Genomic DNA, 17759 nt, shown 5'->3' on the forward strand with positions numbered 1-17759 from the left:
AGGGGGGGGGTGAAATACATTGTACTGGAAACTCTTCCGGCGGCAAATCCAAATTTGACACTCAATCCCACTAATCCAAACTCGATACCGAGTAGGCTGATCCAAACTCGATACTCGTCTGGTTACCTGAAACTGGATAATCCAACCTCTTTGTTTGATTTCATTTTGTTTGTTTGTTTGTTGAGCAAACAGAGGAACAACGACGCAACAGCAGCAGCCTTGGGAAACACAAGACAGACAGACAGAAAGAAAGAGAAAGAAAGAACAAAGAGAAAGAAAGAACAAAGGGAAAGAAAGAACAAAGGGAAGGAACAGGAGTAACATAGTGTCACGAGGCGGTGGAATCAGGTGCTCGTCAAGTTTGGGGCATATTGAGTCACTGGTATTATTTTAAGACCTGCAGTTCATTTGTCTTGCTTTCGGCGAAAAAATATCCATCTATGTTGAATAGATGTTGAAATATTTGTGATCAAGGTCGCTTGATTTCGGAGGTAAATTTAATTAGTGAGAAATGGTGGCCAAAGTGTGGTCATTTCCATAGCTTGAGAGTCCATGAAAACTGAAAATTTGCTTTTTTGTGCCTTTAACCACTTAGAAAATGTTTTTTTTGTTGTTGTTGTAAAATCGACACAGAAATGTGTTTTTTTAATGAACATAAAAGGCGTTGAGCAAAAAAAAAAAAGAAAAAAAAAAGAAGAAAATTAGAAAAAAAATTGCCCAACGTCCAGAAAAAACGCCGATTTCTTTGATTTAATTTATTTTGACGAGCGCTTGATTTCACCACGCTGCCTGACAATTAACAAAGCAAGGAGCACCCTCCTGCCACTCACTGACGTTGACCCCAATATCATTTCTCTCGGCAGACCCTTACTGGTCATCCTGCCGCGGAGGATCTGAGATTGTTTTCCTATTTACATGTACTTTGATTCGATTCAATTGTGTGAGAACTTCATTAATTACTTTGATTCGATTCAACTGTGTGAGAACTTAATTAATTACTTTGATTCGATTCAACTGTGTGAGAACTTGATTAATTACTTTGATTCGATTCAACAATGTGAAAACTTCATTTATTACTTTGATTCGATTCAACTGTGTTAGAACTTCATTTACTTTGGTTCGATTCAACTGTGTTCGAACTTCATCTACTTTGGTTCGATTGAACTGAGTGAGAACTTCATTGATTAATTATTACTTTGATTCGATTCAACTGTGTGAGAACTTCATTAATTACTTTGATTCGATTCAACTGTGTGAGAACTTAATTAATTACTTTGATTCGATTCAACTGTGTGAGAACTTGATTAATTACTTTGATTCGATTCAACAATGTGAAAACTTCATTTATTACTTTGATTCGATTCAACTGTGTTAGAACTTCATTTACTTTGGTTCGATTCAACTGTGTTAGAACTTCATCTACTTTGGTTCGATTGAACTGAGTGAGAACTTCATTGATTAATTATTACTTTGATTCGATTCAACTGTGTGAGAACTTCATTAATTATTTTGATTCGATTCAACTGTGTGAGAAATTCAATAATTACTTTGATTCGATTCAACTGTGTGAGAACTTCATTGATTACTTTGATTCGATTCAACTGTGTGAGAAATTCAATAATTACTTTGATTCGATTCAACAGTGTGAGAACTTCATTAATTACTTTGATTCGATTCAACAGTGTGAGAACTTCATTAATTACTTTGATTCGATTCAACAGTGTGAGAACTTCATTAATTACTTTGATTCGATTCAACAGTGTGAGAACTTCATGTGTTCAACGGAGCTCCGGCGGGAGGAATAAAGTAAGTCTATTTATAGGTTGAACACACGTATTAGGTTATTGGTAAAGAGGGGATACCTCCGAATTCAACTTCCGTCTCATTGTTAGTTTTAGTAAGGTTTTACGGCGCTCGCAACTGCATAAAGTCATATGAGCGCCAAGGGGTGGATGTCAACAGAGAAGTTCAAACGGGGAATCAGACTCACTCTGCTCACCTCTCAAGACGAGCTTCAAAAGCACAAAATCTGCTTCGACTCTCAAGGCACCCGGGAAACAGAGTAACAAACATAAAAAAAGAAGAAAGGGAGATAAGGACGATATAATATGTTTGATTGGAAAGAAGGAGCAAACCATACCAGAGCATCCGCCAACCACTCACGCACAGTCTTAAATTTGAACCACGGATTGGCTCTGTTGTAGTGCAGCATGATACCAACTGCGTGAACAGAGCGCCTTTCTGGGGGAGCTGCTACTCCAGTTGTTTTTTGTTTTTTTTAAATTGTAAGTGTTTTACGGCGCTTGCAACTGCATTGGGTCATACGAGCGCGCTGGACACATTAACATTTTCAGTTGGTAGGAAATTTTGAATTTTGCTCGGGTGGTGGCCGAAGCCTTCTCATATCGATTTTAGACCACGAAGGGTTCTTCAACGTGCACAACTTGTACACGGGACCTCCGAGATTTTTCGCCCTTGTCTGAGAAGGCTAGGGGTAGATCTTTCCCACCAGAACATCAGGGGTGTGGCTGAAAGACAGCAGTAAGAAGGAGCCAAGGAGAAGCAGTAGAAAGGCGGCAGAAAGAGTCATGCAGGAGCCCAGAGGAGGGGGCAAAGGAGGTGAGGGGGTGGGGGCAGAAAGTGGAGACGAATGCAGACGACAGAACATTGCAAGAGAGCAGGAAAGGAGGTGAAAGAAGACAATTTGAGAGAGAGAGAGAGAGTGAGTGAGTGAGAGAGAGAGAGAGAGAGAGAGAGAGAGAGCGAGAGAGAGAGAGAGCGAGAGAGAGAGAAACACAGAGAGAGAGAGAGAAACAGATAGATAGATAAATAGATAGATAAATAGATAGATAGATAGATAGATAAAGAGAGAGAGAGAGAGAGAGAGAGAGAGAGAGAGAGAGAGAGAGAGAGAGAGAGAGAGAGAGAGTGACTCCGACTTTTTGTGCCCCCCCTTCTCATTCGTACAGACACGCACACGCATACACGCACACACACACACACACACACACACACACACGCGCGCGCACGCACTCTCTCTCTCTCTCTCTCACACACACACGCTCGTGCGCGCACAGACAGTCCGACAGACAGACACACACACACACAACCACACACTCACAAATAAACACGTTCAAGCGCACACGCACAAGCGAATTGAGTGCACTGCTTGCTCCGATACATTTCACACACGAACCACTTACAAAGACACATACGAATGTGTTGCCATACAAAGTTATCTGGCGATAAAATGTTATCTAGGGTGCACTACAGAATATCCTCTGAAGATATCACCCCTCCCTTTTCTGTCCTTGCAAAATAATAGCATGTACATAGTAATATTATTATTATATTTTTGTTCCTTATTAAAAATTTTGTGCGCGCTCCTTCAGAACTGAGACTGAGAATGCTAGAAGACGACACAATGGACGGCTTGTTTGACTCTATACTTTGGTGGCGAGAACACGCCGCTGCATTGATTGTGAATAGTGATTGTTTACTTCCGCCTTGTTACTGATGCCAATCAAATTATTAGCAACTGTCAAGAAATAGTCTTACTGTACGTTAAAAAAGTATTGCTTTTCACCTCTACCCGATGTCCTAACAAGAATTTTAAGGTCCCCATTTTATTATCTGTCGGTAAGAGATTTTCCTTTCACGTAGTGGGTTCCAAGTGGGTCTAATGATGTTTGCCAGCACCAACTCAGCCAACTGAACAAGCGCAGCAACCCAGGGTTCCCTGCCAATTGCCGTAACTGTAGCCCCTGGCTGCATAATAATAATGTTGGCATTTGATATACTATTGTTCTGCTTCACATATTTGCCTTTAGTTTGGACATGTATGTTGTATATTCTTGCATCTATTTTATTCATGCTGTTAAATTCAAATTTAGATGTGACAAATTAGGCCAAACCCTTCAACTCTTTTTTGGGGCTTGTTTTAGTAGGAAGTAGGGGCCACCAAATCAATGTATTCACCTATCCTATTGTAAATATAGTAATGCAGAGAAAAGGCAACTATCCAGCCAGATGTTTAGGTTTACCAGTACATGGAAAATGGCATTAGTTTTAGGGAATGTACAATTTTACTTTTAACTAAGATCCAAGAAAAGTAGAGTTGCCTCTATTTCAACTGTTAACAGCCATCATGCATGATGAAGACGAAGTCGAAGTGAACTAGAGAATACTCAGAATACTGTCTGTAGTCGGTGTTGTGTCGTGTATAGTTTAGTGAAAATTTGTGAGAAAGCCCAGATGATTCACTTTTATAATTTATTTAATGTATTTTAAAGTATCGGTACTGTATGGCACTGGGAGGTAATTTTTAAAATCAGTTAAGAAAATATATAACTTTCTCAAATTCAAAAATAGTATTTTATTTGGCGGGCTGCACCCCCACCCTCACCACCATAACCATAACCCCCCCACTGCCACTAGCCTCAACTTTTCAAATCGTACTCACTTAGAATATCGTGATGTGATGTTCACACATGAGAGTGACGATTGGAAATAGCTTTTTTATGAATAGAAGCTGTTTGTTTTCTGATGCTTTTTCTTTTGTTTCTGCTAATTTTTGGGAGAATATAAAACTAAGACTGCAAATTTTTACAATGTCTCTTCCTGTAAAATATTTGTATCATTTATAAAGTGGACGAATTATGTCCAGCTTCTCCTGATGATACAATTCTAGGTGTGGACTTTTATATTTATTACGGAACACACACTACCAAATATTCAGACGAATATCTTGATGTAATAAAGACGAACTCCTACGTTGAACAACAAATACCTTTTATTTAGTTTGAAACAAGAGTAGTTGATTTTCCGTATTGCGAGTTGACTTTGGCTCTGTTTCTCCCTGAATAAAAGAGACTGCCTTTCGGCTCAAAGTTTACTTGACCGTCTCTTTCTCGTTACTGACTGTTCGTGACAGGTTGTGAGTGACTGACTATACATGTAAGCTCACGTGAGCTTTCTTTGCTCGAGAACTTCGTGTATCGAGCAGATCTCGATTTACCTCCCCCACCAGCCAGGTTGCCAGGAAGGTTTTCTATGTAAAGAAATGAGGCCAAGTATCCACAACAATGTATGTACACTCCTATAGTTAATAAATTATGAAATAACTGTAGGCTTACTTGAAGTGTCACAATGTGAAGTGTTTTAATTAACTTCTAGTGGGGGATATCTCCAGTGGGATTTCATCTCAAGTGCATCTATTATGTTATAGCTACTTTCAAAATCTTTGGCTTTTTGTAATTAAAATTCGAGAACGAGGAAGAAGAAGAAGGGAATTAAACATGAGAATGTTTAGGATCTCCAGCTCTTCATTTACAGTGTGTTTTTATATATTTTTTATATAAATTTTCATTTTCTATTCTCCACAGTTGCACCTGATCCTGTGTTGTAAGTTAAAAAAGTACACTTTCAAGTGGTTCTGTCGTTGATTGGTCACCTGCATCATGGCATACCCAGGGCCTGTTCCTCGGGCAGCTGATGAATGCCTGTCGCGAGTGAACCTGTACGTGGAATGTAAAAACTTGCTGAACAAAGATGTCATGTCCAAGTCTGATCCCTGTGCTGTTTTGTACATGTCGAGGAAAGGCGGTCATCTTGTTGAGGTAATATTTTTTTTCACAAGTAGCATTTGATTAGTATGTGGCGGTGGATGGTATTTCAAATTCAATGTGTGTGGGACACTCGCAATTGTATATGTGTCGCGACATGGTGGAATCAGGCTCTCGTCAATTTTTGGGCATGTACAGCCATTTGATATCGTCTTTTAGAGCTTGTTCATTTTTCTTGCTTTGGATGAAAAAAAAATCATTTATCTTGAATGCAAGTTGAGATCATATTTACGAATGAAGGAGGTGGGGGTCACCTGGTTTCAGAGGTAAAATTAGTGAGAAAATCGCTGTCAAAGATGAGTTATTTCCTTAGCTTGAGAGTATATGGAAACTGAAAAATTACATTTTTTCTGCCTTTATTCAACTTTTTTATTCTCAGTAAAATCCACATTCAAATGCGTTCTTTAATGGGCATAAAAGGTTTTGAGCTCCCCCAAATTCAATAAAAATTCATAAACCTGCGGAAAAATGCCAGTTTCATCACATTGATTATTTTGACGAGCGCCTGATCTCACCACGCTGCTTCACATATGAAAATTATTTCAAAGTGATAGATAAATCTATATATATAAATTTTTAATAGATTTGTAATTCTAAAATAAATGTCACTGGAGATTGTAATGACTTTGTTTGTTTTTTTTCTCTCATTTTCAAAGGCTTGATGTGCTTTTCCTTTTGTCTTTTACTAGTGCTTTTTGATTACATGGGTGGTTGGCGGGTGCTCTGGTGTGGTTTGCTTCTTCTTTCCTATCGAACATGTCGTCTTTATCTCCCCTCCTTCTTTTTTGTGTTTGTTACTCTCTTGTAACACTTCTAATCTTTGGCACTCATATGACCTTATTGTGTTGCAAGTGCTGTAAAACACTTTCTAAAACTAAAACTTTCTGATTACATGGTTGTCCATACCTATTTAACAGAGGCAAAATGATTGTCTTACATGGTGTAAAAGCAAAAATTGCTGTTATTAAGTGTTATAATGTTTCTGAATTGAATACTAAGCAATGTTGGTTCTGACCTGATACTTTTTGTTCAGGTTTTTCAAATTTAATATTTGACTTTCTTCTTTCAGATTGCACGCACTGAAAATGTGCAGAATTGCTTGGATCCTAAGTTTGCTAAAGCACTACGTGTTGATTACTTCTTTGAAGAGGTTCAAAAGATAAAACTTGCAGTTTATGATGTGGATAACTCTACCCCTTCCTTGTCCGATGATGACTTCCTTGGAGCAGTCGAATGTACCCTTGGACAGGTAATAAGGACAAAATACGCCCTTAAAATAACAAAATCATAATTTTGAACAATCTTTCAGAAGTTGTGTCTCTATGTGTACATTTCATGCTTTATGATTCTTTTAGGGGGCAGAACTAACTTCCATTTAGTTGATTATGAAACAACACTAACACACCAATGTGAAATTGTCTTGTGGCAGAATAGTAAAGAAAGTCAATAAGAGGCTTCTAGATTAAAATTTGTCTCTTAATTGTGCTTGACATGGAGACATACATAATGCTTATAAAATACTGTTCTTTCCAAATGAGTAAAGTGGGTGTTTGGCGGGTGCTCTGGTATGGTTTGCTTCTTCTTTCTTATCAAACATCTATCGTCTTTATCTCCCGTCCTTGATTTTTTGTGTTGGCAGAGTGGGGAAATCATGCGCTCTTCAAAATAATGAAATCTTAGAGACTGTCATTTTTCTCTCCGTTTGGCAATTTTTACATAATTTTTGTTTTTTCGACTCAAACACCTTTAAGGTCCATTTAAAAACACATTTCTGTTTGGATTTTTATTGAAAAATGTTGATTTAAGGCACGAAAATGTAAATTTGCAGTTTCTAAGGACTGTCAAGCTTTGGAAGTCGCCAAACTGTGGTGGCCATTTTCTCGCTAATTTTACCTCTGAATCCAGGCGACCCCACCCCCTTCAAATGCAAATATCTCGACTTCTATTCATGATAGATGGATATTATTTTCACCGAAAGCCAGGCAAATGAACAGGCTTTAAAGAGATATCAATAAGTCTACATGTCCAAAAATTCACAAACGCCTGATTCCACCTTGTCGTGCCACATATTTCCAAAAGGCAGACCGAGAAGTGGTTGTTTGTACTGGTGATTATCTTGGACTGGTGGCTATTACTGTCCCCGTGGTTTTATGCACCCCGCATAATTTAGCAAAATTTGATCATTTTTTGCCTAATTTCTGATTATTTTCCTCTAACATTCTTTGTTGAAATTGACAGAATCGCATAATTTCACATTTTTGGGCTCAGTTTTGCATAATTTCAGAATTTGTCTTGCATAAACCAATGGGGACAGCTATTAGAGCAGGTCCAACTGTACTAAGGGAGAGGAATTTTTTTCTTTCTCATCTTTATTGATAGCAAATCCATATTTGTATGTTGTATGTACTTTTAAAATCAAAGTACTGTGACTGTGAATCTAGAGTGGCTTATGATCTTTTGTTTAAAACACTTTGAGATCAAGAACAGAGATACACTACATTTCCGACAAAGGGGAAATTTTCATTTCTGGAGATTATTTGGGGTCATTCAAGTGGTATTGGTATGAAAACGTGAAGCTTTTAGTTCTCATTGTATAGTTATAGATATTCATCATCATCAATGCCTTTATTTTGCATTGAGACGTTTTTTTAAAATTGTAAATTGTTTCTGTCAATTGTTGCCATGGTACAATTGCATCAGAGACTTTTTCCTTTCTACTAACAATTTTGTGTGTTTCCCTATCTCTTTCAGCTGGTATCAAATAGCCCATACACAAAACCGCTGTTGCTGAAAAATGGAAAAAAGGCAGGACAGGGCATTATCACTGTAAGTTCTTGCTGTAAAATCCTCTGCTGTAAGGAATTGTACCAACTGCAGTGTGGTTACTGAACACACAGTGGTACAAGTGAAACAGAGAGAGAGAGAGAGAGAGAGAGAGAGAGAGAGAGAGAGAGAGAGAGAGAGAGAGAGAGAGAGAGAGAGAGAGAGAGAGAGAGAGAGAGAGAGAGAGAGAGGGAGAGAGGGAGAGAGAGAGAGAAAGAGGGGAGAGAGAGGGAGAGAGAGAGAGAAAGAGGGAAAGAGAGAGAGAGAGAGAGAGAGAGAGAGAGAGAGAGAGAGAGAGAGAGAGAGATTACTAATGTCCTGTCTTGTTGTGCGTATGCGTGAGTGCACCTAACTTTTGTAACGTCTACTGCCATTTTTAACAACCAAGACAAATTTCCCCCTGTGAGGTGAATAAATATTGTCATTGTTATTGTCGAATTTGCGGGTGTTTTTCTGTGTTCTTTACAAAGACATGCCAAGCCTTCTAGTTTGGTTGCTCTTTTCTGGCATCTCTCATCAGGGGTACTTACGTTCAACTACCATTTTTAAAATGCTGTCTTTTTAATACCACGAAGAACATTGTGTGTTTCCGCTAATATCTTTCTTGAATTGAACAGGTGGGGTTATGCCTGCCTACATTTTGCCACCAATATTGTATTTGCAAGTCTCATATTTTGTGTTTTTTTCATGTGTTTTTGGGTGCTTGGCAGGTGCTCTGGTGTGGTTTGCTACTTCTTTCATATCAAACATCTATCGTCCTTATCTCTCCTCCTTCTTTTTTGTGTTTGTTACTCTCTTGTAACACCTCTAATCTTCGGCACTTATATGACCTTATTGTGTTGCGAGCGCCGTAAAACTCTTATGAAAACTAAAACTTCTCTTGTGTTTGCAGGTGCGAACAGAGGAGGTACAGGAGGGTGGAGAGATGGTGCAAATTTCATTTCGAGCGAAAAAACTCGACAACAAAGTGAGTTCTTTTCCTTGTCACAAATGATAAAATCTGTATGTTCAAGAATTCTGTAGATATTTTCACATTTGTGACCTTTAAACTTTCATGCACCCCTCAATCAACATCTCAACCAAATAAGAGTAAAGCAGTCCGCTGCCTGCCCACTATGTGACTACCCCTCAGAGACAGCGGAACATCGTCTGTTCTTCTGTAGAAAACTAACCGATTTGAGGGGATGTTTTCTTCCCAAGCTACCCCACATTTCTAACTGCCTCTACTCCTCAAGACAACAATTAGAACATGCAGCTATTACAGAATGGCATCATGCAAAAGAGTTAATGCTCAAATGCTACTGGATCGCTAAGAACAACAACAACAACGACCTTTAAACATTGGTTTAGGTAAATCTTTAAGACACACTCTCTTTGTGTTGGTGACTAGAGAGTGCTTTTCACTTTCACCTTCCTTAGGTGCTACCTCACAGTTAGGGCAGAAGCAGCCCACCTCGTAGATGATCTAAACTGTGTTGATGACAGCGTAAAACTTTTCCAATAAATCAATAAAAAGGAAAGAGGCCCAGCAAATGTGAGACATTCACAATCGCCTTTGGAGGAGTGTGTGTTTTTCGGGTAATTCTTTTCACTACTTCACAATGTCAAAATAACAATGAAATGTCGTTCAGTTCAGTCAGCTCCCTTGATTTTCCATGTTTTTTTGTTTTTTTTTGTCAACAGGACTTTATGGGCAAATCAGATCCTTATCTTGAAATTCAAAAGCCGACCATCGATGGGGGTTGGCAGATTATTCACAGGACAGAGGTAAGTTTAAAATGATTTTTAAAAAAAAGAAAGATTATTCCCTTTATTAAAGCAAGAGGTACAGTGTACAAGCTGTACTGTTTGGATGCTGGCATATATGCGTGTCACGTCGTGGTGGAATCAGACGCTCGTCAATTTTTGGGCATGTGGAGTTATTGGTATCATCAGCTTGTTCATTTATCTTGCTTTCGATGCAAAAACTACCCTTCTATCTTGAGCTGAAGTCGAGGTATTTGCATTGAAGAAGATGGGGGTCGCCTGGTTTCAGAAATGATACTAGCGAAAAAATGGCCGTCAAAGTTTTGTGATTTCCAAAGCTTGAGAATACTCGGAAAGTGACAAGTTATCATTTTTGTGCGTTTAATCGACGTTTTTTTGGTAAAAACCCACACAGAAATGTATTTTCGAAAGGGCATAAAAGGTGGTAAGCCAAAAAACGAAAATTAAAAAAAAATTGCCATACGGTATAATGCAGATTTCTTTGATTTAATTATTGTGACGAGCGCCTGATTTCTGATTCACCACGATGCCTCACATATTGTGTACAAATGCAATGGCTTGCCTGACCTGTAAATGATGGTATAAGAAGATAAGATAAGATAAGACAAGATAAGATAATACTTTATTATCCCAGAGGGAATTCTTTCTTGGCTGTACAGGACCGTAAAAACGCACGCAGGTATACATAAAATATCTAAATTATATATTACTCTCATTAAAATTCAATATGAAAAGAGAAGTGAAGCTGACAAAATGTACATTCACATCAAATGCATCGTTCAATGACATGCAGGAATTTAATTACAAGACCTTTGGAGTTATAAAGATACATACTCTAAAGAGCAGCAAACGGTATGTTGCAAGGGAGAGCATTACCTCAAAGGTGTGAGGAGTTGCTATTCACTATTGTGGTCAGGTGTATTATGGTTAGGTGTAAAGCAAATGTAGCAGTAATCATTGTAGTCGTTATTGTCATCAATATTCATATATTAATTTTAAAAAAAAAAAAAAAATTCTTGTAGAAGTAGTACTCAGTAGCAGTATTGTAACTATTGGGATTGTTAAAGTAATTCTTCTTTTTCTTCTTCTTCTTCTTCTTTTTCTTCTTCTTCCTCTTCCTTTTCTTCTTCTTCTTCTTCTTTTTCCTCCTCCTCCTCCTCCTCCTCCTCCTCCTCCTCCTCCTCCTCCTCCTCCTCCTCCTGCTCCTCCTCTTCTTCTTCTTCTTCTTCTTCTTCTTCTTCTTCTTCTTCTTCTTCTTCTTCTTCTTCTTCTTCTTCTTCTTCTTCTTCTTCTTCTTCTTCTTCTTCTTCTTTTTCTTCTTCTTCTTCCGCTTCTTCTTCTTCCGCTTCTTCTTTTTCTTCATGTCATTATGATTATGTCTTCATTATTTTACCACAGGTGGTGAAAAATAATCTCAACCCAACTTGGAGAACTGTGAGTCTCTCCGTTCAGAGCCTGTGTGCTGGCAATAAGATGCAACCCATTAAGGTTGGTGAGAATTAGTTTATTAATTTAGTTAATTATTGTCCCAACAAAAGGATTCCCTTGGACAATCTACACATTCTTGACTTTGAGAAACTATGGACCAAAAGCTGTGCTCAGTTACACACCAGGGGCTCTCGTGGCCTAGTGGTTAAGGTGTTCGCCTCTCATTCAAAGGTCCCGCGTTTGAATCCAGGTAGCGACCGAAAAATTTTCTGCTCTCAAATTGTCTCTTTTCACCTCCTTTCCTGCTCTCTAGCTGTGTTCTGTCTGGATCGCTAACAACAACAGCTGTGTTCTGTCATCTGCTTTCGTCTCCACTTTCTGCCCCCACCCCCTTTCCCCCTTTGCCCCCTCCTCTGGGCTCCTGACTCTTTCTTTCTGCCTTTCTACTGCTACTCCTTGGTTCCGTCTTACTGCTGCCTTTCTGCCACACCCCTAAACGTCTGGTAGGAAAGATCTACACCTAGCCTTCTCAGACAAAGGCGAAAAATCTCGTAGGTCCCGTGTGCAACGTGTTGGTCTAAAATCTATAAGAGTAGGCTTCGGCCGCCAACCGGGCAAATTTCAAACTTTCCTTCCAACTAAAAAAGTTTACTGTGTCCCGCCCGCTTATATGACCTTATGCAGTTGCGAGCACCGCAAATCCTCTACTATGGGCGGTTGGCAGGCGCTCTGGTGTGGTTTGCTCCTTCTTTCCTATCAAACATCTACCGTCCTTTTCTCTCCTCCATGCTTTTTGTGTTTGTTACTCTCTTGTAACACATCTATTTTTCGGCACTTATATGACCTTATTGTATTGCAAGTGCCGTAAAACTCTTACTAAAATTAAAAATCTTTAGTGAAACAAACAGAACAATTTGTCCCCAGATTGACTGCTATGACTGGGACAGTGATGGGACCCACGACTACATCGGAGGCTTCACCACAAATCTGGATGACATGATGAAAGCTGCGGGGGGCGAGGTGACTATCTTGATGACCTTTGCTCTTTAAAAGTTGGGATTGTGTTTTGTTTGGCCAAACGTTATTTTAGAAAAAACGTCCAAGATAAATTGTGTGGGTGGTTGGCGGGTGCTCTGGTGTGGTTTGCTTCTTCTTTCCTATCAAACATCTATCGTCTTTATCTCTCCTCTTTTTTAAAATGTTTGTTACTCTCTTGTAACTCCTCTAATCTTCTGCACTTATATGACCTTATTGTGTTGCAAGTGCCGCAAGACACACACTAAAGCTAAAAAAGATAAATTGTTAATTTGTTTGCTCATAAACTGAAGCAATTGACTGTTTGAGTCGTTTTAGAGGCCCATGTGTGGGGAAATGTTATTTGACTTTATTTGTAGAAAAGTACATTTGGTATTTTCAGGTCCTGATGGTGTGTGGTTGGCGGGTACTCTGGTGTGGTTTGCTTCTTCTTTCCTATCGAACATCTATCGTCCTTATCCCCCCTTCCTTTTGTTTTATGTTTGTTACTCTCTTGTAACACTTCTAATCTTCTGGCGCTCATATGACCTTAAGATGTTGTGAACGCCGAAAAACCTCGACTAGAGGTCCTGATGTTCCTTTTTTTTTTTTCTACCCAGGTTTCCTTTCCCTGCATCAATCCTTCCAAGAAGGCAAAGAAGAAAAATTACTCGAACTCAGGTCTGATCTTCATCTCTTCCTGCAAGGTGAGTGAGTAGCCAGTGGGAGGGAGGGAGGGAAGGAGGGACAGAGGGAGAGAGAGGGAGACGGGTAGGGGGGGGAGGGGAGAGAGAGACAGGGGGAGGGGAGAGAGAGAGATGGAGGGGAGAGAGAGAGAGAGAGAGAGAGAGAGAGAGAGAGAGAGAGAGAGAGAGAGAGAGAGAGAGAGAGAGAGAGAGAGAGAGGAGGGAGGGAGGGAGTGAGACGGGGAGGGGGGAGGGAGATGGAGGGAGGGAGAGAGAGAGAGACAGAGAGAGAGAGACAGAGAGAGTGAGAGAGAGAGAGAGAGAGAGGAGAGAGAGAGAGATTTTTATATATTATACGTGCGGCTAATATTGAAAATATTGACCTAAAAAAAATCTATAATTTGTCTGAGGGGAAGCAGAATGAGAAAGTAGGTCCCAGATAGGGCCCGGTCCAGGTGGGGAAAACCCCCCACCCCCCCGGTAGTGAAAGAGTTAAGTCATTGAACTCTGAATGAATATATTTTGTGGGTGGTTGGTGGGTGCTCTGGTGTGGTTTGCTTCTTTTTTCCTATCAAACATCTATCGTCCTGATCTCTCCTCTCCTTCTTTTTTGTGGTTGTTACTCTCTTGTAACACCTCTAATCTTCGGCACTTATATGACCTTATTATGTTGCAAGTGCTGTAAAACTCTTACTAAAACTAACTAAACAGAATCCATTTTTCCCTCCCCTCAGATTGTCAAAGAGCATACTTTCCTGGAGTACATCTTTGGTGGAATGCAGGTCAATTTCACAGTAAGTCCTCATTTCATCCAGGTGGGAATGGGTACCCGGCCATAGACAGCGAAAGATCTTGTCAGTATGTTAGTGTTTCAACGCCTATAAATGGCCGCTTGCACTGTATGCTACCCAGGAAGTTGAAGTTGTTTCAGAATGCTCTCAGGTCTGCTGGGGTAATAGAATAGATTGTGAAGCGCATAGAGCTTGCTGTTGAGCGGGGCTTTGCGCTGTACAAATCTTTTGATGCTTTCAAATGTCAGCTGAAGTCCTTTCCGTTTTTAAATTAATGAGATAAATATTAGGTGTGATTTTCTTTTAGTCAGAACACAACGTTTTATGTTACTGTAGTACATTGTATTGTATTGAAAAGTGCTCACAGCCTATGTACTTTAATCGGGGTTGAGCGCTATATAAATGTCATTTATTATTATTATTACAAATGCTGTCTGTGGGTGGTTGGTGGGTGCTCTGATGTGGTTTGCTCCTTCTTTCCTATCAAACATCTATCGTCTTTATCTCCCCTCCTTTTTTTAAATGTATGTTACTCCCTTGTAACACCTCTAATCTTCTGGCACTCATATGACCTTATGCTGTTGCGAGCGCCGTAAAACCTACTAAAAAGGATTGAAAAAAGAATGCTATCTATTATTCTTCATTTTTCTAGGTGGGCATAGACTTCACAGCTTCCAACGGTAACCCATCCCAGTCTACGTCCCTGCACTACATCAACCCGTACCAGCCCAACGAGTACATGGGGGCCATCAGAGCTGTGGGAGACGTGTGTCAGGATTATGACAGGTACGCAGCGCATCTAGGAGTGTGTCAGTGTGTCAATGTATCAGGATTATGACAGGTACGCAATGCATCTTGACGTTTGTCAGTGTGTCAGGATTATGACAGGTACGCAATGCATCTAGAAATGTGTCAGGATTATGACAGGTAGGTGACACATCTAGGAGTGTGTCAGGATTATGACAGTACGCAAACACTCATATAAGTGTGTCAATGTGTTAGGATTATGACAGGTACGCTACGCATCTACGAGTGTGTCAGTGTGTTAGGATTATTACAGGTACACAACACATCTAGAAGTCTGTTAGGATTATGACAGGTACACAATGCATCTAGAAGTGTGTCAGTGTGTCAGGATTATGACAGGTACGTAACGCAGAAAACTGTCGGTGTCGGTGGCCTAGTATTTAGGCTACCGGACTCGTAATCATGAGGTTGCTGGTTCGGGAGTTTGAGCCGCGGGCCAGAATTTGTGTCCTTGGGAAAGGCACTTTACACAAATTTTCCTCACTTCACCCAGGTGGGAATGGGTACCCGGCCATAGACAACGAAAGATCTTGTCAGTATGTAAGTGTTTTAGTGCCTATAAATGACTGCTTGCACTGTATGCTTCCTAGGAAGTTGGGGTTGTTTCAGAATGCTCTCAGGTCTGCTAGGGTAATAGTATAGATTGTGAAGCGCATAGAGCTTGCTGTTGAGCGGGGATTTGCACTATACAAATGCTGTCTATTATTATCCATCTAATTTTTTGTCGCTGAATTGTTCACATGTACAGAACCCAAAATTAAAAATTATTTTATATCTCTCCCGGTGCGGTGGAATCGGGTGCTCGTCAATTTTTGGGCATGTGGAGTTATGGGTATCATCTTAAAGCTTGTTCATCTGTTTTGCTGAGGATTAAAAAAAAATATCCTTTTGTCTTGAATGCAAGTTGAGATATTAGCGAATGAAGGGGGTGAGGGTCACCTGGTTTCAGAGATAAAATTTGTAAGAAATTGGCCTTAACTCTCCTCACGAGATCATATGAAGGCTAAAAATGTTTTTAAAGTTATTTTGAGATGTTAGCCATTCTGATATCTCTTTGACTTTGTATATGGAAGCTGTCTATTTTGTTTTTTAGTTCAGGTATTAGTGAACTTTCTGGATGGATTCCTGTGGTAAAGTGGTAACGTGTAGTTTTGTATACTTTTTTTCCCCAGTGACAAAATGTTCCCAGCTCTTGGATTTGGTGCAAAAATTCCCCCTGCTAGACAAGTTTCTCATGAATTTGCCATTAACTTCAATCCTCAGAACCCATATTGTGCAGGTAGGTGGTGTAATGTCCATTTCCATCAGGCGAACCATCTTTATTGCCTTAGTAATTAGGAAACCTGGCAACAGGTAACCACTGGCAACTCGTAACAAAGCCGCGTAATTGGTTACGTAATTGTTGTCTTAGATACAATCGTCCTAGATTTTAGAGAAGAGAATTTTCAGTAATAAAGCGTACGTTCACCGGTACGGTCGTGTCTCTCCTGCTGCTTTCAGTGTCTGTCTAGATCTAGATGTTGTGATTGTGATGTCCCAGGTGGGTTTTTTTTTCTGAAAGATACATTGCTGTATGTGTCTGAATATAAAAGTGAGGTGTATAATAATAAAGATTTACGACACGACGATGATCAGCGTATCTGTAACATACCGGTACGTGAAATGACAACACATTAGACACCATGATAAACGACGTGTCAACCAGCAATGACGTGCTTCCATGCTAGTGTGTGATTTTAGATAATTGACTGTTATCGATGAAATTGTAAAGCACTTTTCCTTACAGAGTTATATAGAGTTGCCTTTTCTTTCTTCCTCTCTAAATAAGCGTTTGAAGATCAGCATTTGGCGATTTATTACAGATTCTAAAGAGATGACTTCCCCACCCGCACCAGGGCTGTGCCACTGACTGAAGTGTCTTTAGGCCATTTCCAAATGGGGGACATTAACACGTCCTTATGCACAGTAGAATTGTATCTGGGCTGATATATCAATGTCCTGCTCATACTGTGCCAGAACAACACAGGGGGAACTGCTGCTTTTTCTTTCCTCATCCTTACTATTGTCATTTTTCCTCTACTTCTTTTGTATGTTTGTCACACTCATGTGACCCGCTATTTCCGGGGTGCCTTGATAGTCTAAGCAGACGTTGTGTTGTTGAGGCAAGAGAGGTGAGCTGAGTAAGCCTGTTTCCCCATTTTTGACTTCTCTGTTGACATCCACCCCTTGGCGCTCATATGACCTTATGCAGCTGCAAGTGCCGTAAAACCTTATTGCTTCTTCTTTCCTATCAAAGATCTATCGTCCTTATCTCCCATTCTTCTTTTTAATGTTTGTTACTCTCTTGTAACACTGCTAATCATCTGGCGCTCATATGACCTTATGCAGTTACGAGTGCGGTAGAACCTCTACTAAAACTTTAAAAAACCTTACGAAAACAAAACAAAACAGTTAACTGAAACCTTACTAAAACAAAACTTATGTTCTAACTGAAACCTTACTAAAACAAAACAAAACAGCTGACTGAAACCTTACTAAAACAAAACAAAACAGCTGACCGAAACCTTACTAAAATAAAACAAAAGAACGGACTGAACTTGAAACCCGTGTGTGTCTTCCCTCTCAGGCATCGATGGAGTTCTGGCGGCGTACACAAACTGCATCCAGTACGTTCAGCTGTACGGCCCCACCATCGTGTCACCCATCATCAACCACGTGGCACGCTTCGCGCAGGCGGCTCAGCAAGAGGAGCCTCAGAAAGGAGCCCACGTAGGTTTTTGGGGAATGTGAATGTTTGTGACCCGCTGAGCTCGTGTCTG

The 17759-nt window shown here is 39.9% G+C and overlaps 1 protein-coding gene across 1 annotated transcript in view; it reads left to right on the forward strand.

Moving 5' to 3' along the window:
- The first annotated feature begins 3477 nt into the window (after positions 1 to 3477).
- Positions 3478 to 17759, forward strand: part of LOC101847730 (copine-3) — an 18445-nt gene continuing 4163 nt past the window's right edge. The window contains exons 1-13 of the mRNA XM_005099745.3: positions 3478 to 3639; positions 5385 to 5618; positions 6694 to 6873; positions 8376 to 8450; positions 9340 to 9414; positions 10131 to 10214; positions 11613 to 11702; positions 12567 to 12662; positions 13277 to 13363; positions 14077 to 14136; positions 14786 to 14919; positions 16113 to 16219; positions 17567 to 17709. Coding sequence (XP_005099802.1) covers positions 5460 to 5618; positions 6694 to 6873; positions 8376 to 8450; positions 9340 to 9414; positions 10131 to 10214; positions 11613 to 11702; positions 12567 to 12662; positions 13277 to 13363; positions 14077 to 14136; positions 14786 to 14919; positions 16113 to 16219; positions 17567 to 17709 — 1290 coding nt within the window. The 5' untranslated portion in view covers positions 3478 to 3639; positions 5385 to 5459. The remainder of the gene's footprint in view (positions 3640 to 5384; positions 5619 to 6693; positions 6874 to 8375; positions 8451 to 9339; positions 9415 to 10130; positions 10215 to 11612; positions 11703 to 12566; positions 12663 to 13276; positions 13364 to 14076; positions 14137 to 14785; positions 14920 to 16112; positions 16220 to 17566; positions 17710 to 17759) is intronic.

The sequence above is a fragment of the Aplysia californica genome, unplaced genomic scaffold (genome assembly GCF_000002075.1).
Source record: "Aplysia californica isolate F4 #8 unplaced genomic scaffold, AplCal3.0 scaffold00224, whole genome shotgun sequence".
NCBI lineage: Eukaryota > Metazoa > Mollusca > Gastropoda > Aplysiida > Aplysiidae > Aplysia > Aplysia californica.